The 26,636-nt window shown below is 29.1% G+C and overlaps 2 protein-coding genes and 1 long non-coding RNA gene across 5 annotated transcripts; 1 reads left to right on the forward strand and 2 right to left on the reverse strand.

Moving 5' to 3' along the window:
* Positions 1–10,627: 10,627 nt before the first annotated feature.
* Positions 10,628–11,174, reverse strand: LOC137815399 (uncharacterized). The gene is made up of 2 exons (XR_011081730.2): positions 10,877–11,174; positions 10,628–10,767 (listed from the first exon to the last, which is right to left on the reverse strand). It is a non-coding gene; the product is annotated as an uncharacterized LOC137815399 (long non-coding RNA).
* A 5,729-nt stretch (positions 11,175–16,903) lies between these two features.
* On the forward strand, positions 16,904–18,915 carry LOC137816352 (cytochrome P450 71A9). The gene is made up of 2 exons (XM_068619454.2): positions 16,904–17,915; positions 17,986–18,915. The coding sequence occupies exons 1-2, from the start codon at positions 16,998–17,000 to the stop codon at positions 18,598–18,600; spliced, it is 1,533 nt and encodes a 510-aa protein (XP_068475555.1). The 5' UTR covers positions 16,904–16,997; the 3' UTR covers positions 18,601–18,915.
* A 2,226-nt stretch (positions 18,916–21,141) lies between these two features.
* Positions 21,142–24,726, reverse strand: LOC137816353 (bZIP transcription factor 29). Of its 3 annotated transcripts, none has more exons than XM_068619457.2 (5): positions 24,400–24,726; positions 23,030–24,259; positions 22,811–22,943; positions 22,603–22,687; positions 21,142–21,674 (listed from the first exon to the last, which is right to left on the reverse strand). In XM_068619457.2, exons 2-5 carry the CDS (start codon positions 24,226–24,228, stop codon positions 21,430–21,432), a joined length of 1,662 nt encoding a protein of 553 aa, XP_068475558.1. In that variant the 5' UTR covers positions 24,229–24,259; positions 24,400–24,726; the 3' UTR covers positions 21,142–21,429. The 3 variants fall into 3 exon arrangements, with proteins under 3 accessions (XP_068475558.1, XP_068475557.1, XP_068475556.1); XM_068619456.2 differs by having other exon boundaries at positions 23,030–24,238; positions 24,400–24,678; XM_068619455.2 differs by having other exon boundaries at positions 23,030–24,241; positions 24,400–24,673.
* Between the last annotated feature and the right edge of the window lie 1,910 nt (positions 24,727–26,636).

Consider the following 26,636-nt stretch of genomic DNA (forward strand, 5'->3'; position numbering starts at 1 on the left):
CAATTATATTTTATTCACAGACAATATTTATATGTACTTATTCCAACAAAGAGACCTATTTTTAATTGTTGCCGGGGAACAGGTTTGAATTGTTGAGTATAATTTCCTAAATATTGTAAATATTTTAATTGTTTTGATTTGTTTTGATTTTGTTTATTTTAGATTTGATTTTATTTTAATAGATTTGCTTTTTTAAAAAGAAAGTTGTTGTTTTTATTTGTTTATTTTCTTTACGTTATTTGTTTTAGTTTGTTTTTATTTTTATTTTTATCTTATTTTTATTTTATTTTAATTTTTCTTTTGAATTTCTTTTATTTTAGTTCTTTTTAGGTTTAGTTACGTAGTTTTATTTAGGTTTAGGTAGTTTTTATTTATTTGTTTTAATTATTTATCATTTCTAGTTTTAGTTTTTATTTTTACGTTAGGTAGTATCTTTTAAATAAGTTGGTTAGTTTTTTACAATTATAATCTTCTATTTTATTTTGTTTTATTTTATTTTATTTTTATTTTATTCATATTATTTATTTGTTATTTTAAGTACGTTAGTATATTGTATTTTTTAAGTTTTTATTTATTTTTGTTTTATATTTTTTATTTATTCATTTTCTTTTCTCTTTTTTTTTTTAGTTTTTATTTTATGTAAGTTTTTATTTATTTTTTTCTGTATGTTTTTGTTATTTTTCTCTTAGGGTTATTTTAGTGTTTTATTTTATTTTGTTTGTGTTATTTTTATTTTCTTTTGCAGATTTATTTTAATTTGTTTTTATTTTTATCTTCAAATTTATTTTCGTTTTTATTTTGATATTTTTTTTTTAAAAAAGAAAAAATATACTCTGTTTTTTTTTTCTTCACTAATATGTTTTAGGGTGAAAGCGAAGAACAAACACCACCTCCTAAGAGGACACTTGGAGATTATGTCATGTACCAAGGACCAAGGCATTATTCTAGTATCGCAATACCTGCTACCGCTAAGACCTTGAAAATAAATCCCAATTTTCTCACTCTCATCATTACCCATCAATTCAAAGCAATGGGGATCCATGTTCACATTTGTCTACATTTTATGAATTGGTGGGAACAATGGGCTTTCAATCAGGTGATCTTGAAAATGTTTATATGCGCTTGTTTTCTTTGTCATTGGCAGGAAAGGCTAAGGATTGGCTCAGATCACTTCCAAATCAGAGTCTCACTAGTTGGAAGGATGTAGAGGAAAAATTTCTACAAAGATTTTTTCCAATTTCTCGCTACATCAAAGCAAAGTCTGAAATTTCTCTGTTCAGACAGGGAGAAGATGAATCATTTGGTGAGACATGGGAAAGATTTAAAATGATGCTTAGAAAATGCCCAAATCATGGGTTTGAAGATATTGCTCAACTGAGCATATTTCTCACCGGTCTCAGATCTGACACAAAGATGCTCCTAGATGTTGCAGCTGGCGGCACAATGACGACTCTTGATTATCAAGCCCAACATGATAGACAAAATACTCAGAAGGAAGGGTCGTTAGAAGATGCACTCTTGGCTCAAAATAAAATTCTGACACAGCAGATTGGGCAACTAATCGCGCAAATGGCTAAATTACCCCAACAGTTATATGTTGTGCATTCATCTCAAAGCCATAGTCAATCAATCATGTGTGATTTTTGTGGAGGTTATCATCCTAATGGTCACTGTTCTTATCTAAACAATTCACCTGAAGTTGAGGATCCATTCATGCTTGAAAGAATGAGTAAAGTTGAAGAAGCCCTAACAAAGCTTGTGATAATGGAAGAAAATAGCATGGCAACGATCAGAAATATAGAGATCCAAATGGGAAAAGTGGCCAAACAATTTGAAGAAATACAAAGTGGTCAGTCTTCAGTTGACAACCAAACCAACCCAAAAGAGCATTGCAATAAGGTAATAGCTGAAAAAGAAGATGAGACTGAAGAGTTAGAGAGAGAAATGAAACAAAGTGAGGAAGAACAAAATAAAAATAAGGAAAGAAGTGTTCTTGAAAAAGATTTATCATATCCTCATCCTCCTTCAAAAATAGAGAAGGACATAAAATTCTTTGACAAATTGCTCCCTAGGAATTATTTTGCAGGAAATCTGAAGCAAGATTCAACATTTGAAAGATTTCTAAAGAATAGGAGCTATATTGAAGAGAGAAATAGAGAGATGGAGGCTAGATGCAGTGTCATGACTCAAAGGGACTTGCTTCAAAATACCAAGAACGTAGGAAGTTTTAATCTTCCCGTGTCTATAGTTTCTTAATTTGTGGACAAGGCTGCACTGTATTTAGGCGATTTGGAGGTTCAACCCACCAAGATGCAGTTGGCAAAAAGATCCATCAAAGATCCTTATGGTGTGGTTGAAGTTGTTTTTGTAACGAGGAAGAATGCATACAACATGATGCAACAAAGAAAGTTGTCCATCTTGAAATAAACAAGACGTTAAACGAGCACTTACTGGGAGGCAACCCAGTCCACACCTAATCATTTGCAGGTTATGTATTTTTGACCTGGGGACAGGTTCTATTATTCAGGGGGCAGATCCAGCAAATGAAGTTTTAACAAAAAGCTGGATGACTTCTTAAGAATAGAGAATTGAGCAAAAATATGGTTTTATCTTTCTAATTATCTTTTCTTTTCAATTATTTGAATTTTGTCTTATTTTATTTATTTTATTTTTCGGTTATTTTGTTTTTTTGTTTATTTGCTTATTTGTTAGTTTGTTTTTATTGCTTATTTTGAATAAATTTCATGTTTTGTTAGTTTGGTAATTTTAAGTCTTGAATTATCTTTCTTGACTAAATTTCAGTTTTAATTTGTTTGTTTTCTAGTTTATTTTTTTTTTCAAATAAAAAAGAACTAGAATATTAATTTTGAATTGTGGAAAAAAGAATTTGAGTTTAAATATTAAATAGTGAGATGAATTAGACACAGGTTAGAAAAGAAAATATGATTGAATCCCTATTCAAATGTAGTTAAAATTATGATACATGCAAATTTAACAGGATGATTGATTAGGACAAATAATGACAAGAAAAAAAGGAATGAGACCATTGAAACCAAGTGAGTGTGTGAACCTTAAACAATTTTGAGGGTTTTACTGATGAATTGACAGTTGTGGTTGCTTAATTTTTATTTTTGTTGCATCATAAAAGAGCATGAAGATGATTGAGGCATTTGTTTGTGTTAATTAGGAGCCAGGGCCAAAAAGCCAACCTTTATATTAGACTTCCATTTTTTTTATATCCCCTTTGGGCTAAGAAATTTTTTGTTAATATTGCACCTTAACCTTTATTGATATAATTTTTTACCCTTTAGCATGTCTAAGGAAGGAGAACATAGATGCAATACATATAGAAAAGGGAATGGTTGGTTCTGATTTTGAAAGTTCAAAAAGTTGAAAATAGGAAGAATCTTTTCCTATTATTGAAAAAAAAAACAGAAACAGAAGAAGAAAAAGAAATAAAAAAAAAGAAAGATAGAAAAAAATTTCATGAAAATCACTAAAAGAAAGAAAATGAGGAAAAAGATGACATCGAAAGAAAGTGGTAATTAGATAACATATATGTTCTCTATAATTGAATTGTAGGTATGTTCTTCTTCTTTAAGATGTGCATTTTGTTATCTAAGAAAAACCAATATTTTTTGGAAGCCCAGCCTCATTACAACCCTGTAAAAGACCTCAAGATTCATGTTTCTAATATGTTTGTGATTTGAAGATGAAATAAAAAGCAACTGTGATTTGTTATGATTCAGTGAAAATAGAGAGAAACACTTACCCGTGAGCATATGAGAAGATATTCCTTGATGAATTTTCATTTATTTGTTTTGATTTGATCCTGGAAATTGATTGTGTCTATAATTTTCTATATTTGAATTTGGAAGCATCATAAGTTTCTAATTTGATCTGTTGTTTAGTGAATTAAGCTGTTTGATATTTAAATTCAATATATATTCATTTACTTTGCTTGAGGACAAGCAACATTCCAAGTTGGGGAGAGTGATAAGTGTCTAATTTCAGTAATATTTCATATTAAAATATAGGCACTTATGAGGATTTATTGCTAATTTACATATAAATAATCCCTAATTTATGAATTTATACCTTTTTACATGATCTTTATTTGAATAAGAGTATTTTATTCCCAAATTTAGTGTTAATTGCAGATTTCTAAGGAAGATTGGAGATTTGGATGAAAGATGAATGATTTGAGTTAAAAAGATAAAAGATAGAAGGTCTCAGAATGGAAAAAGATGCAAAGAAAGATTGGGCCTTTTTTATGTTTTATCATTTAGCCCATTAGCGCGACATAGGAAACAACCTAACCCTAGAAAATTAGGATAAATAGAGGGCTAGAGGCTCAACCTTAAGGTGCCAGATTGAGAGGAAAACACCATAGAGTGAATTGTAACCCAATTGGGAGAATGGAAGGTGATAGAAGTATGCATGGCTAATTCTACCTTTGGGATTGGGAGTAATCTGCTCAAACTCTTATGTATTGAGGTGATATTTTATATATTAATATTCAGTTCTTGATTGATTATTGGTATTGTTGTTTTACTTTTAATTCTCCGTGACAAATTGAGAGTCTTAAATCTGACCGGGAGGTATTTTTAGGGTTCGGACCTAAACAACAATACTTAACATATTTGAGTGCTAGGAATAAACTTGAAATGTTAATTGCTATTAAACGTCTGAGATTCGTTCTAAGTTGTTCTTATAAGTATGCGAGGGATCGATAGTTAGGGAACATTCTTAAGGATTTTATATGCGAGGAATCGATATAAATGATTTTTATACGGGCATCAATTTCAATTAAAGAACTTAATATTAACATGCTAATCAAAATACATGAGAGTGAGAGAGATGAAACTTAATCCCAATTTTTCCAATTGAAGCAACTAATTCTTTGTTTGTTTTCTTATTGATCAGTGCCAACATAATCACTTCACACTCTTTTTTATTGTTCTGTTGTTATATTTAGCGAATATTGTACTCGATGATTCACTGTTCTTTGTGGGATCGATATCCGTCCTTAGGGACAATTATTACTTCTGACAAACGCGGTGCACTTGCCGTAAAAAGTCATCAGGTAACCTCTAGTAAACCTCATAATTTTATTTTTTTTAAAATTACTACTAAAGACATATATTATCAATCTCACATTTTAAATATACAACTATTTTATTAAAATAAACATATTATTGTATTGGTTGATTATTAAAAAACATCCTTGAAAACATATAAAAAAAACAAAACGGTACATGCGTAAATATATATTGAATACGTCACTGAATGCATATAATAAATAGTTCATTAAATGAATCTAATAAATATAATATTTTAAATCTGATTATTTTTCTTTTTTTAAGTGTCTTGAATTTTTAATTTTTTATTTCTATTAAACCGCTGAAAATTTGTAGAAGACCCCACATCAACGGGATATCACAGTATATAAGTGGATGTAAATTTTATCTTATGAAAAAAATTTATAAAGTTGAGTTAGTCTTAAATTACACTTCTTAACATGTGTCATAGTCATTTAGAGTCTATGGTAACGAGTGTATGTTGGACCTATCAGAATTCTGCTATTGGACCATCCATAAATATATAGTCTTACACATGAGTTGACAGGTCTCAGCGATGAAGTGTGTTAAAGATCTCACATTAACTAGAGATAAAGACTTTTCATAATATATAAATGGATGCAAAATTCATTTTATAACTCGATTTTATAAGATTGAGTTACGTTTAAAGTTTATTTCTTAATAATAATTATTTAGTTTTTGAATTTATTGTTATTATTTGAGTTGTTGAGTTACATGTAAAGAATAATACAATGAACAAGATAATAGGAAAGGAGTTTACAAAAGAGTTATTTATTGATTAAAGTTTTTCCAATACAGCAAATCATGGATATATTTTCTTGAAAAAACCTTTTCTTCATTGCAATGTGTTATTTCTTCTTCTCACATTCTTGCAAACAAAATTTCACCACAGAAGCAATAACATCACCATTATCTGCAAATGGAGTTCATCACAAAAAACCATTAAAATCATAATTTGACCCAATTTCACATAATAACTATGAAATCATAAGAAAAATGATTTTCTAAATAAATAAAATACCAGTGTTGATTAAGCCACAACTAGAATTGCAATCTGGCACAGCAACAACAGCAAAAGTGGACTCATCTTCACAATATTTCATGCAATCTCTCATACATAATTGATATAAAGTAGGAGATGATATCAAAGGTGCACACTCGAATACACATTTTGCCCTGCAACTGATATTATTTGACTCAACTTGAGCAAATGAAACACTGTAATCACCTCTTATGAAACCCAACATAATCATCATCATCATTAAAACTCTCATACTTTTCATCTTAATCTTTGTTTAAGTTCTTTTCTAAGCCTCCATCAACTATAACTTTCAAGAAAAAAGACACATCAATTTATAGTCACAACACAATTTAATTAACATAATATAACACTTAGCAAATTATTGTAGTCATGGTTGTTTGCCTTTCACTTATTTAGGAGTGCCTATCTTTGTTGGTGCTCCAAGGGGTCGTTTTCTTCAACCTTTGGCTGATAAAGTCAAATTGAAGTTAGCTTCTTGGAAAGGTAAATCTCTTAGCATGATGGGTCGAGTTCAGTTGGTCAATACGGTGATTACGGGTCTTCTAGCTTATAGTTTTAATTTGTATAAATGGCCTGTTTCTCTTAAGCAAGTTGAACAGTGGTGTCGAAATTTTATCTGGACTGGTGATATTCTGAAAAAAGGTATAGCTACTGTTAATTGGGATACGATTTGTTCTCCCCTTGAGAATAGAGATTTGAAAATTATTAACCTTCACCATGAAAATAATGCATATCTTCTTAAGCTTGCTTGGAACTTTGCTTATAGCAACAAGCTTTGGTCTCTGCTCTTGAAAGCTAGGGTCCTTAAATCAAAATATGAGTTTCGAATGGTTTATAGATCGTCATCTCTTTGGCCTGGAATTAAGCAATTTTATTCTACTATACTTGATTATACTTCTTGGACTGTTGGTACAGGTTCTCTTATTAATTTTTGGAATGATAAATGGTGTGCTACTACTTCTTTAGCAAATATTGCAGGATTATCTGATGGTGCTAGTATTCTGGATACAGTCTCTCAGTTTTTGACAGGTAGTGATTGGAATATTCCATTGTCTTTACAGCAGATGCCTCATCTTTTTAGTCATATCATGGTTAGGGCGGTACAGGATATTCCTAATTGGATTCTAGATGAGTCTGGTCGTCTCACTCTTAAATCACCTAGGACTTTTTTCTTGGATCCAGGGGTTTCCTGTGGTTGGGGTAAATTTATTTGGTCTTCATATATTCCGCCTTCCAAAACTCTTGTCCTTTGGAAAGTTTTTCATGGGCGGCTTCCTACAGATCAGCATATTCAAAATAAAGGTTTGCATATTTGTTATATGTGTACGCTTTGTGAAAAACACGAGAAATCTATTCAACATTTATTTTTTGAATGTGCTAATGCTTTGCGTATTTGGAGTTGGGTTCAACACATTTTTCATACTTATCATTTCTCTAATAAGGATGATCTTCTTTCTTTTATTAAGAGTGATGGTAGTCCGTTGGTTAAATTAATTAAGCTAGCTGTGATAACTTTTTCTATTTGGATGATATGGCGTATGAGGAATTACGCTCGCTTTCAGGATAAGATTGAGGTTTCTAGGGCTATTTTGGTTATTAAAGACTTAACTTGTCTAGTGGGTAATTCGTCTAAAGCTTCAATGAAGAATGATATTTGATTTCAATGTGCTGAAGTTTTTTGGTATTAACACTCGTACTGGTAAAGTTCTACGTCCTCTTCCTATTAGATGGGAGTTTCCTTCACTTGGCTGGGTAAAAATTAACACTGATGGGGCTGCTATGGGATATCCTGGTCTTGCTACTTGCGGAGGTATTTTTCATGGGAGTATGGGGGAATTTATTGGAGCTTTTTCTGCGTTCCTTGAAGTTCAGACTGCTCTGGTTGCTGAGTTTTATGGGGTTATACATGCTATGGAGGAAGCTCAAAAGATGGGGCTTACTAATGTCTGGCTGGAATGTGATTCTGCTTTGGTTTGTGCTGCGTTTACTGCTAGGACAAATGTTCCTTGGATGCTTCGTAATCGATGGAATGCCTGTCTTAATTACTGTGGGAAAATTAGGTTTACAGTTACTCATATTTTCGTGAAGGAAATGCGTGTGCTAATAAGTTGGCTAATTTAGGATTTTTTCATAGAGAACCTTTTCTTTGGTATAATAGGCTTCCACCTTGTCTGTTCTTAGAATTCTTTATGAATAGGTATAGTCTACCTATGTATCGTTTTTGTTAACATATGGGTTTTGGTCTAGTCCCCCCGTATTTTTGTATTTTTTTTTTTTCTTTTGTTTAATAATATTTTTTTCATGTGATGGTAAATGATTGTTGTTATTTGAGGTGTCAGCCTAGCTGAGATCTTAAGTGGCATAGTGATACCTAACATGAAAGCTTTTATTTAAAAAAAAAATTTATGATAAACTTTAATATCATCTTATTAAAATGTAAACTTTAGATCTAATTTAACTCATAAAATAACATTTATATCTTATTTTTAGTTGTTTTGTAATTTTTTACTAGATAAAATATTAATAAATCATTATTTATAATGTAACATATTTAACTTTCATTTTTTTTAATTAGGTATACATACACCACCAAGCTAAGTCTCAAGTCTCTTTTAACTTCTTACCATTTAGAATTTTATATATGTGACTGAACAAAAGTGATCTCAAGATATTTTTGTTACGCGAGTGTCACATTTATTACTGTTGTTCAAAATTTTATATCATCCTGAGTATCCTACACTAACCATAAAGGGTGATATACCATTGCTTCAAGGTCACCTTATTTAGGTCAAACCTTATACGCATATATATATATATATATATATATATATATATATATATATATCACTTCATATACATGTGTATAAGTAATTCAATTAGGACCCATCATCCACGAAGGGATACCTAAAAAGGCACATGTCATACATACATCTTAACATGAATTATATATCTACGAGAAGAATATATTATCAATCTCATAATTTATATATCTTATCATCATCATAAACATTTATAAAAACATACGTCACAATATGAATAAACAACCTCAAGCATGACAAAACATTGTCATTAGTATAATATGTTGTTTTTTAATATATCATATTATATTTGTTGATTCTTAAAAAAATATATCCAACTAGGATCAATCATCCACGAAGAACCACACAAAAAGGCACATGTTATGCATACACACCATATCATGTATCTTAACATCAATTATATCAACCAATAGCATATATTATCAATCTCAATTTATATATCTTGTCAATATGAATAAATAACCTCAAACGTGACCAAACATTGTCATTAATATAGCATGTTATCATTTGAGTGAGTTCGTCTTGCTTGAATGAGCTCATTTTGCTTGAACAAGTTTGTTTTGCATAAAAAAAAACTCTTATTATTTGAACAACATCATCTTTCATGAAACAACCTCTATTTTTTTAATAACACAACTATCACTAGAAAAATACAATTCGAAAACACAACTATATTTATCGGAAATGCTACATATATATTTAAAAAAAATTATATATAATAAGTATATGTAGAATTCAAATTCTTTAATATTTATCTTTACTCAATTTTATCAAACAATATTTTTTTAATATTTGAATTCCATATGTAAGCATATATATATAGAGAGAATTTGAATATAATATTTATTTTCAATTATACATTTAACTTTTAATATATTGTAAAAATATGACGATGTGTTTATTATGTTACATGAAAAAATAAATTGATAAAATATGAAATTATACAATTATTTTATTAAAATAAAATATTTATTATATTTGTTGATTCTTAAAAAATATCCTTGAAAACATATAAAAAACCAAAAGGGTATATGCGTAAATATAATATATTGAATACGTCACTAAATGCATATAATAAATACTTCATTTAATGCATCTAATAAATGTAATATTTAAATATATTTTTCCCGTTTCTTTTCACGTGTCTTGCATTTTTTTTTCTATTCAACTAATATTTTTAAAGTTTAAAATAATATTAATCACTATTTTATCAGTTATTACAAATATTTATTAAATTTATTAAATACACAGTTAAATACCGCGCCAATAATTTATGTATTGAGTAAATAACATTTAGAAAAATATGATTTTGCGATATTCACAATTTTATAAAAAACAAAAACACTACTTAAAATATACTATTTCTACACTTATTAAAAACAATAGCATAAATACCAACATTACTGTTTTATATACAATAAATAAATATATATTGACTTAATTATCTTCAATTATATCTATCGAGAATGATACTAAATGTAATGAAAAATTATATTTTTGAGACATTATAACGTTAAATAGGATTGAGATACTTAAAATTTATTTGTATTTTTAATTTAATAAAAACATTAGTGATTTTTTTTTGTTGTTGTTGTTAATTATGTGGTTTCTTCTGTTGCAACAATGGAAAAAATAATAGAAATAACAAAATAATAGAAAAGGAGTTTACAAAGAGTTATTTATTGATTAAAGTTTTTCCATTACAGCAAAGCATGAATATATTTGTTTCACTTTAATGTGTTATTTCTTCTTTCACATTCTTGCAAACAAGAATCCACCACAGAAGCCATAACATCACCATTATCTGCAATTGAAGTTCATCACAAAGAACATTTAGAATCATAATTTGACCCAAATTCACATAATAACTAAGAAATCATAAAAAAAAATGAATTTGTAAAGAAATAAAATACCAGTGTTGATCAAGCCACAGCTAGAATTGCAATCTGGCACACCAACAGCAGCAAAAGTGAATCCTTTTTCACATTTTTTGCTGCAATCTTGAATACATAATAAATATAAAGTAGTAAATGTTACCAAAGGAAAACACTCAAATACACATTTCCCATTGCAACTGAGTCTATTTGACTCAACTTGAGCAAATGAAACATTGAAATCACTTCCTATCAAACCCAACACAATCATCAACATCATCATTAAACCTCTCATAGTTTTCATTAATCTTTGTTTCAATTCTTGTCTAAGCCTCCACCAACTATAATGTTTCAAGAAAAAGACACACATCAATTTATAGACACAAAATTGCTACAAATTTGATTAAGATAGCATAATACACTTAGCAAATCATGATATGACAAACTTCAATATCATATTATTAAAATTGACATAAAATAAACCTTATATCTTATTTTTAGTTGTTTTGTAATTTTCAACTAGATAAAATATTAATAGTGTAACATATATTAACTTTCATTGTTTTTTACCTTCAAATGTGCTTAGTTATAATGATGAATAATACAAACAATGAGAATAAACAATTACGTATTATTTAAACAGAGTCTACTTTTTAGCATTTGTACACATTATACTATAACTTTCTTTAAGGATGTTAAAATCCACATAAATAAATAAGCTAAAAAATTATTATTAATTATTAAATACATTTTTTTTTCTTCTAATGGGTTCTTAATAAAATTTGAAGATAACACTATCTGTATAATTCTTTCATCGTTTTCATTACAACCATATATATAAGAAAGGAACATAAGAAGAAACAATGAAAAATAAAGGGAAGAAGTTAGCCATATGCTAAAATTTATTATGATATTGTTTTACTGAACAATTTTTTTTGCTGAACATTATTGAAATGAATTGTTATTTGTTCTTGCACTGTTCTAAGCAAGAATTACTATACTTGAAAAATCCGCAACTAGTGATACAATCATTAACCAAATCATTGAATATTTGATCACATTTTTTGCGACAATCAGTGAGACATTTTGAATAAATTGGTGGTTCTGGTAAATAAACTTCACATTTGAATGCACATTTAACTTTACATCCAACATTTGACTCAACTTCTCCAAAATGTGGTTTGTGATCAACTTGTGCAACACCCAACACAATCATAGCTAAAATCGCAACTCCCATTATTTTCATCTCATTCATTACCATAACTCTTTTTGGAATTTTTACAAATTATCCCAAAATTTTGTGTGTATATGTTTATTCTTGTTGTGGTATGTTATGCAAACTAAACACCAATTTATAGAAGAAAAAAACACACTAACATATGTAGAATAACTTTAACCTGTATAAAATAAGCATTAAGTATTTATATTAAATATGATTAAATATGATTAATTTTTTTCATTGTTTAAATTTTAAATCTTTTGGATACTTGTAATAAGAAAACTATTGAAATAAGTTTTTACCAGCGTTTTTGACATGGTAAAGGAATTTCTAATGTGGACTAGAATGTTAAAATATTTAATATTTATTAAATAATGTGGGTGTTATAAAATTATAATATATATTTCATGCTGAAAATTTATTTGTTATGTAAAACAAAAATATTATTAAGAATCAATTTCAATAGTTTTCTTACTACAAACATTTAGAAGGTCTAAAATTTGAATTAGAGACAAAAATTAATTTCGCATGTATAAGCCATGACAAACATATTTAATAAAATATAAAAGTTATGTAATTTTTACAAAATCTTAAACGAAACTAAAAAAAGAGAGGGGTAGACCGTATATTCATTAATTGCATTTAATATATTGCATTTATCATATGTATTATCTTATGGCATTTACACGTATTTAATAAATGTAATAAATGCTTTAATATAAATATTTAATACTACATTTATATGTATTGAATGCTGGTATATATGTATTTACTACGCGTATTTATTGTATAATATGTATTTAATTTATATATTAATTATACATGTATTTTGTTATTTCCTCTCAAACTTCTACACACTAAAAAAAAATATTAAATATCAATTAATTTATAAAAAAAATAAAAAATTAATTATTATATTAATTAAATTAAATAATATTTGATGAATTAAAAAATTATTGATATTTAAAGTAATTTATATTATTAATATAAATTTATATATTATTTTTAAATGGTTTGCATTAGTAACGATACTAATTTATAAAATATTTTATAATTTTTTATTAATAATAAAAACTATTTCATATTAATGATTTTTTTTTCTAAATTAATTTATATTTAATGACTTTTTTATAGTTATAATTATAATAATTTTTAAAAATATCAATTGAACGAAGTTATCAGTTTTTAAATGAAGTATTCTTATTTTTTAAATATTATCCTAATAGTATTTTTCTATATATTTATTTTATATTGTAATGTACATGATTAAACACCCTTTAGATATATAACATCCTCAATCACGTTAGACTAATAAAAATTATTAGCACTACATCTCTACTAATAGAGTCCAACAACTTCTAGGTGACTCTTTCTTCCTGCACCTCTATATGTTCTTCTGTCACTACATACAAAACGTGAAAATACTTTTTTATTCCTTTTGTGTCATCTCATAGATTAGCTTCTGGATTACATAATCTGGAAGCTGAAAAAAACTTCCATAAACTAATCATACATATGAAAAAAAGATTTCGGATTATGTAATTTAGAAGCTAATTACGAAATTGAAAAAAAAAAATTATTATGTAATCCAGAATATTACAAATGGATATTTTTATAAATATAAAAATTTATGAAGGTGAAAGAAAAACATACGGAGGTGCAGGAAGAAACAAGAAGAAACCATCCTTGTAGTTTCAGTTCATCCCTAAAAATAAGTTGACCTTATTTGAACTATGATATGTATTTTTAATAGCATTAACCAATTCAATCTCTAAATTCTGGAAGCTAACTTTACGTCATAGTACATTTCATAAGTATCCCAAACCCGACGAGTGAAAATCAAGGACCAAAAACCTATGAAGAACTTTTCAACCCTTATAAAAACATGTATATTTTCTTTTCTTATTGTTTTAGTTAATTTATTATAACAATAGATATATACATATATTTATATATAAAAGAAATCTGGTTAAATTCATTTAACGGGGATTTTTTTGAATAGTTTGATGAACAATTTGTGTCTATAGTCAAAACTATATTACATTTATTATTTCATGTTTATAAATTGATGTTATTTTTCTTTATATATCATGATAAGTTTATCATACATACACATTTTTTTAAAATAGTTTGATATTATTAGAAAATTCTTAAATAAAAACTAATTTAAAAAAATAGTAATTATATTATCTGAAAATTATATACTAATTTAGAGACTAAAAAAATTATTGATATATAAATTAGTTTTTATTACTGATAATCGATATCTAATTAGTTAATTAAGTTTTAGCTACTAATTATTTAAATTCTAAAGTTGGTAGATAAAACCTTACCTATCAATTTAACAATTATTTATCAATAATAAAAACTAATTTAGATACCAATAATTATTTTAATGTATAAAATAGTTTATAATTTAGTTAATATAACAACTAATTATTTTTTATTTATAAAATTGATATTATTTTCTTTTAATATTGACGAAGTTAAATATTATTTTATAAATTATAAAAATATTGATATAAAAAATATTTTTCATTATTAACAAAAATTTATAAAGTGATAAATTGGTAAGAAAAAAAGGGTATAGATAGATATTTATTACTTACATTTAATATATTGTATTTATCATATGTATTATCACTATGCCAATTACACATATTTAGTAAATGTAATAAATGCTCTAATATATATGTATTTTTTAATACATTCATATATTGAATACTAGTATACATTTATTTATTTATTTACTAAATGTATTTATTGTATAATGTGTATTTACTTTATATATTTAATTATGCATGAATTTGTTACTTCCTCCTAAACCCTCCACACACCACAAACAAAATTATTAAATATAAACTAATTTAGAGAAAAAAAAATATTGGATTAACTAAGTTAGATACTATCTTATAAAATAAAAAAAATATTTATATCTAATGAGTTTTTATATTAAAAATTATAAAATCGTTTCTAAATTGATATTTAACATTAGGTACTAATTTCTTAGTTTATAAATTTGGTAGTTAAAACTTTGGTAGCTAATTAGATATGAATTTAGGAAGTATTTATCAAAAATAGAAACTAATTTAAATACAACAATTTTGTAGTCTCCAACATAGTAATTAATTTAGTCGAAACTAATTATTTTTTGTTTCTAAAATTGATTTTTATTTAATGATTTTTTTAGTGTATATTGACTAAGTTAGATATTAGTTTATAAACTAAAAAAATTTTGGTATTTAAAATAGGTTTTATTATTAATAAAATTACAAAGTGATTTTTAAATTGATAAAAAAAATAGGGAGTAGATAGTATATTTATTTACTTGCATTTAATATATTATCATTATGCCATTTACACGTATTTAATAAATGCAATAAAAGCTCTAATTAATACTACATTCATATGTATTGAATAATATCAATAATCATGCTTATGTTTACATTTATATGCTTATGTTTAATCCATAGTCATGATTTTTGTTGTGTCCATACCAAACTTCTTCTATATCAGTCTTTCCATGTCCAAAGATTATGTTATTCCTATGTTTCTATATTTTTTTCGAATATTTCTAACCATTTATATTAAATATGATTTGTTGAGACTACAGAATTTCCCTCTCATTTTACAATTTATTTTATATTTTCATATTTAATAATTTAATTTATATTTTAACTATTCTAATTGGTATTGGACAAAATATATAACGGTTTCTATTCCCTGATTTTTAATTTTGGTAGTTAATTTAAATAATTTGGGTCTGAGAATGATTGGTTTCTTCTATCTAATTAAATAACTTAATTTCATATATTATTATTATTATTATTATTTATGGTTCTCTCTCTCTATATATATATATATATATATATATTTATATTTATAAACAGGATTCTTTTATTTTTTTTCCATGTACAATTTTTTTTTAAATTTTATTCTTTATGATTTGAAAATATAATAAATTTAAATTGAAAGAAAAAAAGAAAACACAAGTTTTAAATTTTAAACTAAAAATTTAAATTTGATTAAAAAATAGAAATTTTTTTTTTTAATACAAATGATGAAAAAGGAGAGTGAAATAATAATCCTAAGAATCTAAAACAAACACAATCCGTAATATTTCATTATGTTAAATGTTTTCTATGTTCTTTTTATCTTTTGGTAAATAACAAAATCTTGTAATTTTATTCTTTTGTATTGTATTGTGCATAATGGATATCTTGCAATTCAGATATTTACTTATGTAATTATTAATACATTTATATTGCATATATATAAGGAACTGAATTTGTAAAATAATTGACCAATATCATTAGTTAGGCCAGTTGATAACAAAGTATAACAATTTTAGATGATGAGAATCACTTATTTTATTCATATAGATTATATTCTTCATTTTAGGTTAATCATTGCAAATTTAGTTCATGGAATGAGATTTCATAGTAATAATAAATAAAAATTAACTTACAAATTTAGGAAAAAGAGAATTCATTTCTAAATTCCCTTCTCAGAAGATAAAGAATTTATATTTATAATATGTAATTACTTTCTAAATTCTTTTAATTGTTCAAATTCATATAATAATATATTTTTTCTTATTCATTCACTACTTTCCCACAAAATAATTTCATATATTCGTTATAGTAAGAATTTTTTTAAAACAAAATATTTGCATTTGTGAAGTTATTACAATCTATTCAATCTTATTATAAATCATATACTATTAATATGTCATATTAAACTACATTAGTTTATTTATATAATTTTTTTTTATAAATTATAAATAACACGCTTTTACATAGAATTAAGAAGGCTACTTTACTTTAATAGATAATTTATATTTTCTATTTAAATAATATAACTTTTACTCATGTTATAATTTAACAAATATAAATATATTTATTAACACATATATGACTTCAGAAAAATCTATAGTTGAAAATGGATGTGTTTGTTCTTCTCTCTTTACCTTCTGTCTTTATCTTCATCTTCTTCCTCTTCCGTATTCTCTCACACAGAACAAAGCTTGCAGCACCACCGTCTCCTCCGTCGCTTCCTCTCATCGGCAACCTTCACCAACTCGATCACTCATCCCCACATCGCTCTCTATGGCAACTCGCCAAACGCCACGGCCCTCTCATGTCGCTGCGTCTCGCCACCCTACAAACCGTCGTCGTTTCCTCGGCCCGACACGCCGAACAAATCCTCAAAACCCACGACCTCAACTTCGCAAACAGACCCGCCTTCGTGGGCCCCGCAAAGCTCTCTTACAACGGCCTCGACCTGGGCTTCGCGCCCTACGGCCCATGCTGGCGAGAGTTGAAGAAACTCTCCATGGTTCACCTCTTCAGCGCGCACCGCGTTCAGTCCTTTCGCTCCGTCCGAGAAGACGAGGTTGCGCAAATGGTTCGGAAGCTCTCGGAACGGGCAGCTTCGGGCACTGTCGTGAACCTGACCGAAATGCTGATGTCTTTCACGAGCTCTCTGATATGCAGAATCGCTTTGGGGAAAAGCTACGTCGGTGAGCTGGAGGAAGTTGTGGAGAAGAAAAAGCGGAGGAGCCGGTTGCAGGTTCTGCTGAACGAGGCGCAAGCGTTACTGGCTGAGTTTTTCGTTTCGGATTATTTTCCGATGATGGGTTGGGTTGATAGAGTGACCGGAAAAACGTGGCGGCTTGAGAAAACGTTCAAGGAGTTGGATGCGTTCTACGAACGAGTGATCTTTGAGCACATGGCTAAAAATGGTGATGATGATGATGAGAAAGAAGTGAAAGATATCATCGATATCCTTCTTCAGCTTCTTCCTAATCCTTCACTCTCGTTTCATCTCACTCTTGACCACATAAAAGCCCTTCTCATGGTAACTTCCTAACTCAATCTTCTCATATTCAAATGAGTGTTCGTGTTTATAAGTTCACATATGCATGCAGAACATCTTTATAGCGGGAACGGACCCTTCTTCGGCGACGATAGTGTGGGCGATGACAGCACTGTTGAAGGATCCGGAAGTGATGAGCATGGTTCAAGGAGAAGCGAGAAGTTTATTCGGGGACAAAGATTTCATAAACGAAGACGACATTGAAAGGCTTCCATATCTGAAAGCAGTGGTGAAGGAGACGCTGAGACTGTTCCCACCTTCGCCGCTTCTCTTGCCAAGGGAAGCGACGGAGCGTTGCAGCATCGATGGGTACGAAATCGAAGCCAAAACTGTGGTGTACGTTAACGCGTGGGCCATAGCAAGGGACCCCGAGAACTGGGAAAAGCCCGAGGAGTTTTGGCCCGAGAGGTTTATTGGGAGCGAGATGGAGCTGAAGGGGAAGGAGTTTGAGGTGCTTCCGTTTGGGAGCGGCCGGAGAATGTGTCCGGCGAAGCACATGGGCATGGTGAACGTTGAGCTTGGTCTTGCGAATCTGGTCCACAGTTTTGACTGGGAAGTGGGCGCAGGGTTTGACAGAGAGGAGATGTTGGACACGGAAGTGAAACCAGGAATAACGATGCACAAGAAAAGTGACCTTTACCTAGTTTGCAAGAAGAGGACAACTTAGCACATGTTGCTCCATTCAATATTCATCACCACAATAATAATAATAATAATAATAATAATAATAATAATAATAATAATAATAGATCAGCACCTCAAATATTACTTAAATTTGTGTTATTTTAATATTATATCAATTGATAATGACCTTTAATGGATGTATGCATGATCCTTTGCACGGAGATTTCCGTGCCATCAATTCTGTCATTTTGCACTTTATTATATGTATAATATTTTGGAAAAAAAATTGTATTTGCTGTTGGAACTGTTGCCATCAGAGACAGGGTAATACCACTTACGTGTGTTATGATGAATCAAATATTTGGTGTTGTTAAATATAGTTCATGCAACTAGAAAACTTGAAGTCTTTACTTTACTCATTTTTTGGGCCAGCTTTTTAAGGTTTTATTGAGATTCTTCTTGTCTTTGTGCTATTCCTTCGATTATCAGTTACGGGTAAATGCTAAATGAAGGATGTAGTTACAAAAGACACTCCGACACTCAAGTCAGTAAAAAAGAATATTCGACACTCCGGATGTGTATAGTAATAATGACGTATTTTATTCTTTATAATGTGTGTTATTTATATTATTTTAATAAGTTTATCTCATTGGTTCTGATTAGTGGAATGAATCACATTTATAGTTGTATTACCTAATTCTTAATGGTAGTTTAGTTACATTGACCTTAAACATTAATATTGAACGTGTCGGTCAATCTGATCATCCGAGGGTGTCTCGATTAACTCGGTCAGGGAGACCAAGTCACATCAGCATATACAATAGTATATATTTGTACAATTTTTTTTTAGTTTATTTGTTCAATATTTTCATTTATCAAGAGATATTTTATGCATATTCTGCAATTTTCTGAGTGTAATGTGGCAAAGAAGCTTTTGTTGTTCTTAGTTCTCAGGAAAGCAGAAAATTGTTGTGTCAACAGTCCTTGTTTTCAACGCTATATATAAAAGAGAACTTCGTGATAATGAAGAAAAAATAAAGAGAGAGATATAGAAGAACATGAGAAAAGTAGTGTAAGATAAGAAGAAAGTAGTATATATAGAAAATATTCTGGAAAAAGTTCCACCGCTTTGCCTCGGGACTTTTATGTTTATAATGTATATCTATATTGAATCAAACTTTAATATAAATATTTATATTTATTTAAATTAATATTAATCTACTTATTTTTTAATATTTATTAAAATCAGTGTTAACTAGATTAATGTTAATCTAATTGATTTCTAATATGGTAGAAGTTGATATTATTTCATTTTAATATTTCTATTTATTTAAGTTAATATATTAATCTAATTCATGATTTTTAATATGGTAGAATTTGATATTATTTAATTTTAATATTTCTATTTATTTAAATTATTTATTATTATTTATTTAAGTTGGTACAATTATAAGATGATGTTTATGTAATTTATTTTTAATATTTCCTAAAGTAATGTAATTTATTCTTATTTTTTTATATTTTTGTGTGTTTAAGTTAGATTTATTTTTACTGAGATTAATTTTATTTATTTTTAATATTCATTTAAGTTAATGTGAATCTAACTAATATTAATATAATTTTTTTAAATCTATATTTAAGTTAGTATCAGTTAAGTCGATTGTAGTTTTATAATTTGTGTTTCCGTAACATATAATAGAAATCGCAGATAAATCTTAATAAAAAAAAATTTACATTTAAATATGAGGAAATGTTTTGATTCATGTGAGCCTAATTTGCACAGATTGAAATCATAATTTTCATTTTCCATTTTATTATATATCCTCGTACTTAAATGTTTCTCATCACTTTTCTTTTTACCAAATAGAAGTTTCTCTCCAATATAGAATTTTTTTTTATCTTGAATTCAACCTTTTCTAACAAAGAAGATACACATAAACGTGTTGTAGTGCAACATGTTAGTTAACAATTACTGTTATATTATATTTAGCATAGAGTATAAAATAACTAATGTATAAATCTAAGTATATTATACATGACTTAATTGCAATTAGTTAACATATTTTAATTATATAAGATTAAGTACTGTCATGACAATAATCTTGAAAATTAAAATTAATTTAAAATTTAGAGACAAAATACTATAGACCTAAAGTTAACTTTGTTAATTCTACATTGAGTCGATTTTCAAAAGCCTATGTTAACTTAAAATTTTAACTTTGTGATAATAACTATTATAACTTTTAAGTTTAACAAGTTCTTCTAAAATTATTTTCAATGTAACATATTTTCAAATTAATTAATTTCAACTACATGCTTCTTTTCAGACAACAACACAACATGTAACATACAACACGCACTTAAAAACAAATATTCATTACGTTTTTTTGGCATGAAACATTCAACTTAAATCCCCGGCACTTTGAACAATAAAATACAATGAATTTTTATACACTAACATGGTCTAAGTAACAAGCTTCTATTTAAATTACATAAGCAATGCGAACGCTTATATTTCATTTATACTCAATCATTTTCAGTTAAATTTAAATATGTAAGAAAAAAAATAGAAAACAAATCGCAATTAATGATAGAATCTTCACCATAATAGAAGAAAGAAATTTTTAAAAGTAAATAAAACAAATCTTAATAAAATCAATCATAAATCCTAATGAAATAATCTGAAATCATCATAAAATTTACAGATAATAACTAAAAACTTGGGCGGTAAAATCAACAATTCTAAACTTTATTTTGATTCTGAGTGGAGTCTTTTTTTTACTTGAACTTGGTCATAAAGTATGCTCTGATTCACATCACAAGCATTGAGTATACATGGTTGCAGAGTTTTGTTGTGCAATGAAGATGATGATCAGTAGGCTGTTGCTTTGCCATTCTGGCGCTGTGACTGAGTCTGTGTCTGTTCCTGAGAATGGTTATTGTGCAGTTGAGCATGTCTAAGCTGGTTAGGGTGCTGCTGGTGCTGCTGTAATGGGAACATTTGTTGGCTAATAGCAAGCTGTTGAGCCATGCGACTCGAGAGGAGGGTCTCTCCGCCAAGTTCTGCAACCATGCGTCTTAAACGCCGCACTTCAGCATCCAATGTCTCATTCAGAGCTGCCAAAATAAGCATGCATAAGATGTTTTATTGCACAGCTAAAGTATTCATATCCACCACAAAAACAAGGCAGTAACAGTGCATTTGAAGAAGGGAGAGGATGATGAAATGGAGATGCATATTTCTGAATTACAAGTTCAAGATGCTAAAAAAATATTGCTTTGGTCTTAAGAGATAAAGTTTACACCATAACTGCATTAATCATGAAAGATTTAGAAAAGAAGTCATAGCTGATACAGTCATTAGGCATGAACACAACAGAAGTTGGGGTAATAATCATGGTTAGTGCAGTTTCTGACTATTAGTATTAAGTATCAAAGCATCAAACTTAGTATATACAAGAAAAAGAACATTTGAGCCTTGACTATCTGAGTTCCCTTTCCTTCCAAGTCTCTCTTTCTCTCTATCTTCTTTCTATTTGGCATTAAGGGTGTTTTAGTGACAGCAATATGTGGGCAAAATGACCCTGATATTTTTAGATATGCAGTTTTAAAGCGGGCGTGAAACAAGCGAGAAGTTCAGAAAAATCGTGGTGCTAGCTAGTGCAAAATGTACTTTACAAGCATTTGTGAAAATGAAATTAAATTCCAGCTAGACAGGTAGATTTCAAAGGTGAAGTGTGCAGATACCCTGAAATAATTGGATAGTAAATCACTCGAGTTTTAGTTAATTAACACCAGCCATTTACATGTTGAGAACCAGCACAAATTTGAATAACTTGTCTATACACATTCAAAAATTGTCATATAGTAAACCTTGTTAGCACATAAAATCCCTTTTCTAAATGAAAAGCAGACATCATTGAACCTGATCATATAAACAAGTGATTTGTGTACAAAAACAACAAAGTTCACACATTAAAGGTTCGAATAAGCTAAAGCAGATTTCAGGTAATACATTAAGTAGAAGGAAAATGTATATCCATACCATCTTTCAGTTGGGACTGCTGCTCGAAGGCTTGAATCCTCAATTTGTACTCATTATTCTCACTTTTAAGCTCTGAATTATCCATCTGCAGACAAGCACAGCAAAAGAAAAGGGGAGAAAAAGATAAAGGAAACATTTTATTTATCACAGTAATATAGATGACAACTTGAAGAAAATGGAATATCTGCTCAACTCAGAAGGCACGCACCTGTAATTTGGTAAATTGAGTAGACAATGTGGTTGTCTCTGTCTGAAGTGTTTGGACTTTCAGCTCCAATTCAGAAATGTATCGCATCTTCCGCTCTTTTGAGCGAGCAGCAGATAACCGATTCGCCAAAATCCTAGACAAATATTTTACAGCCTTAGTTTTTTTACAGCAAAAGAGAAAAGAACATAAAAAAACAGTCAAAGAGAAGACTATTGTTACCTTTTTGCACGTTTAGGATCAGCCATGGCAATTTCAGCAAGTTTATCATTCTCCTTTATTTTCTTTAGCTCCTCTGAGCTGAACTCACCATTTCCAAACTCGATGCTTGTTTCAGATGTCTTACCATCCATCGAATTGCTAGGAGAGTGTTGACCACCTCGGTTTTGCAAAGGAGGAAGCTTAGGTGATTCATCTCCAATGTGGAAATTTCCAATGGAGCTGTCCAATGAGAAACTTCTCCGGTGTCGGGAACCAGGTGCAATGTCTCCATCAGAGCTCCTCTTCACTCCTTCCCTTCTCTCCTCTGAACAGCTTGAACTAGCCCCTTGAGCACCGGTTGTTTTCCCATTTGCATGACTCTCAACTTCGTTGTCACTGCTTTCAACAGTCTTGGAACCACTGGTTCTGCTATCCAAATCCTTATCTTCCATACCAGAAAAATTCAGACCATCAATGTTGTCCAAATTCATGTATGCACTGAACAAATCATCCAGTGCATCATCCTCTTTCCTCCCAACCATAGGTTCCACACCAAAACCATCAGCACGGTCCATATCCTTAATCGGTTCCTTCAACACCAGCTGAATCGGTTTCTCATAACCCGAGTTCCCTCCCCTAGAACCATCACGATCACTCCAAGTCCTGGAGGGAACCAACTGAGGGGCAGACTGAATAAAATCAGAGATTCCCAAAGGGGAATCACTGCTGGATCGCCTGTGTCCTTTCCGAGGTGGAAGAGAATGGCCAAGCTGAAGTGCAGGACCACGATTAGGCAAAGGGGCATGTGGGTTAACCAAGCTTTCCTCAGCAGACACATCTGTTGAAATTGGGTCAGAAAGGGAGGGCTCTCTATAAGGAGAAGGACTCAATGGGGGCAAGGAATCCAGAGAGAAAAAAGGGGGCTGAGACAAAGACCTGGAATGGGATGAAGCAGAACTCAAATTGGGAGAACCCAAACGCTGAGAAACCGAATTGGAATGGGATTGAGAGCCAAAAAACTGAGGATAGGGTGAAGAAGGTGAAATATTTGTGTTAGGGTAAGAGGGTGGTATACCATAGGGTTTCTGATTCTCAGCAACACCCATTTGACTAATAGCCACAGCATTATTCAATCGATTTGGGGGTCTGAGATTTGCACCCGATGACGAACCAAATACACAACCATTTCGTTTCATATTACTCTGATCAACACCTTCCATTGACTCGACCCTTCTACCAAAAAATCACAACCTTCAACAATACTCACCAATCAACACACATAAAAACGACCGAAGCTTAAAAAATCCTCACACACAGTTCACCAAGGCTAGTCTACTGAAAATTTTGCTAATAATTGAAGAAAGTTCTAACTAACACAGTACTTTGTGTACCTGGTCATAGCTAGAGCTGATTAAAAAGTGCAAACCCTATCTTGTAAACGGCATGGTGACAGGGACAAGAGTAAGTTATATGACAAGCAGAGTGTGTTTTGTGTCACAGAAGCAGGAAAATTCCACGGTGGTGCGGAAGAGGTCTCCAGAGGAAGAACACGAGAAGTTGAAGTGTCGGAGGACGAAGATGACGATGTGGTTGTGTTGTGTGTGTTAGAAGGTAAATTTGTGAGTCTCTTTTTTCTACTCCGGTCGTGAAATAAATGGCATGCGCGTGTCAACTTCGCTGTAACGCGGATATTGTTTATTTTCCCTTCATTTCCGGATTCCGTTTTTTCTTTTTAGATTACAATTTCTTTAACTCTATATTTTAATTAAAAAAATATTATATTTTTTTATCAACAAGAAAAAAATAAATAAATATAACTCACTTTAGCTACATCAATCTATATATATAGCCATGATAATTTGACTTGCTCCAAATTACACCTCTTCAAATGATAAAAATCTTTTTACACTTCATAACCTCTGTCATTTGAAAGGTGTAATTTGGAGCAATGCACAAAGTGGGTGTCAAAATAAGGTTTTCCATATATATAACATACTGGAGGGTATACGGCACATTTCTCAAACACAAAAAAGACCTTAAATCAATCACAAACTTTTAATCGAAAACATAGATACCAAAGGTTCAAGACATCAATCAAAAAAGAAGAAACCTAACGAAGGAACTTTAGAAGACACTCAAGTTCAAAATAATAACCACTCCACCTTTTAAATATACATTTTCTTAATTATTTTGAACTTTATCACGGTTTTGTCTTTAAAAAATATCTCAATAAAACAGAAATAAGATGTATTTAAACTTAAATTAACCCGAATAGTAAGATATATAAAATCTTGAACATATTAAAACATTGTGTATATAATTAGTTAAAATTAATTTGAAAAAAAATTATATATATAGAAAAGAGGACAAGATTGTGGTTTGGTTTTTATTCGAATTTATTAGTAGGTGATGGTGGTGTATAGAAGTGTAGACTATTATTTATTTGTTATCTAAATGATTCGAAATCTATACGTAATAGGAAACTCCCCATTAGTCAATATGCTTAACAACTTTACATCTTGGTTTGATGTAGACACAACATACGCGTTTTCTTCAATGGTTGAATTAATTTTATGATTTTCTTTTACAAACTTTGCTATTTTATTTCCTTTTAACCCAAATACCAAAGGACCAATTCAAAATCAAATTTACAAATAAAAGTGTGTATAAAAGATCAATTATATTAATAATATTAAAAACAAATAAATTTGTATTTTTTTTATTTTATAGTCAAAACAAACGGTCAAGTAAAGATGTATTGAATCGATGGGACGTAAAATGTTGACTTAATGTGATATTACAAATAAAATAAAAATACCAAAAACAAGAAAATACCAATTATAGTAGTTTTAAAATTCTGCCACTTTAGTTGCCATGTGACAATTGCTTGTGATTATTGATTTCTAGAATTCATTTCATCAAATAACTCCGTTTACTTGGATTCTTTATCTATTTTTCCTTCAAATATATTTGTAATAACTTGTTAAAATTAAAGTATATTAATATATGTTAAATTTTATAACAAAATAGGTGATATAATTTTAATTATGATAATATTAATCTCAGTTTAACATAAATCGTATGAAAAATAATATAATATAATCTTAATTATTTTATAAATTTTAATCTTAGTTTAACAATACAATCTAAATAAACACAACAACGAAAGCAAATGTTATAACATATATTTCATTCTTATACCGAACATTTACTTAAACGTCAAATAATTTGTTGTAGGTAACTTTCGACCGAGAGTTGAGATCGAACACTGAAAAAAAAATTTAGAAGAAAAAAAAAATTACAATAGAAAAAATAACTTGTTAGTACAATAAAAAGTTTCATATTTATTTCAAGTATATTTAAGTGTTTTTTTTTGTCATTGTTTGTATTTTAAAACAAATGGCAATTTAAGTGTATGTTAAATTTTAATGAATTTAAATTACATGCAAGACTTAAATTGAGAGTTTCCTTTTCTTCTCAACCTAAATTTAATTACTCAAAAGTCTATTAAATCAAAGTTCAGATATTAGATTTCTAATTTAATTTTTTACTCGCTTGTGGCAATAAGACAAATAATTAAAAATGTGAGAGATTTATTAATTTTTCTTGCTTCATTTTTTCTTGTATT

The sequence above is a fragment of the Phaseolus vulgaris genome, chromosome 1 (genome assembly GCF_051622355.1).
Source record: "Phaseolus vulgaris cultivar YP4 chromosome 1, ASM5162235v1, whole genome shotgun sequence".
Classification (NCBI taxonomy): domain Eukaryota; kingdom Viridiplantae; phylum Streptophyta; class Magnoliopsida; order Fabales; family Fabaceae; genus Phaseolus; species Phaseolus vulgaris.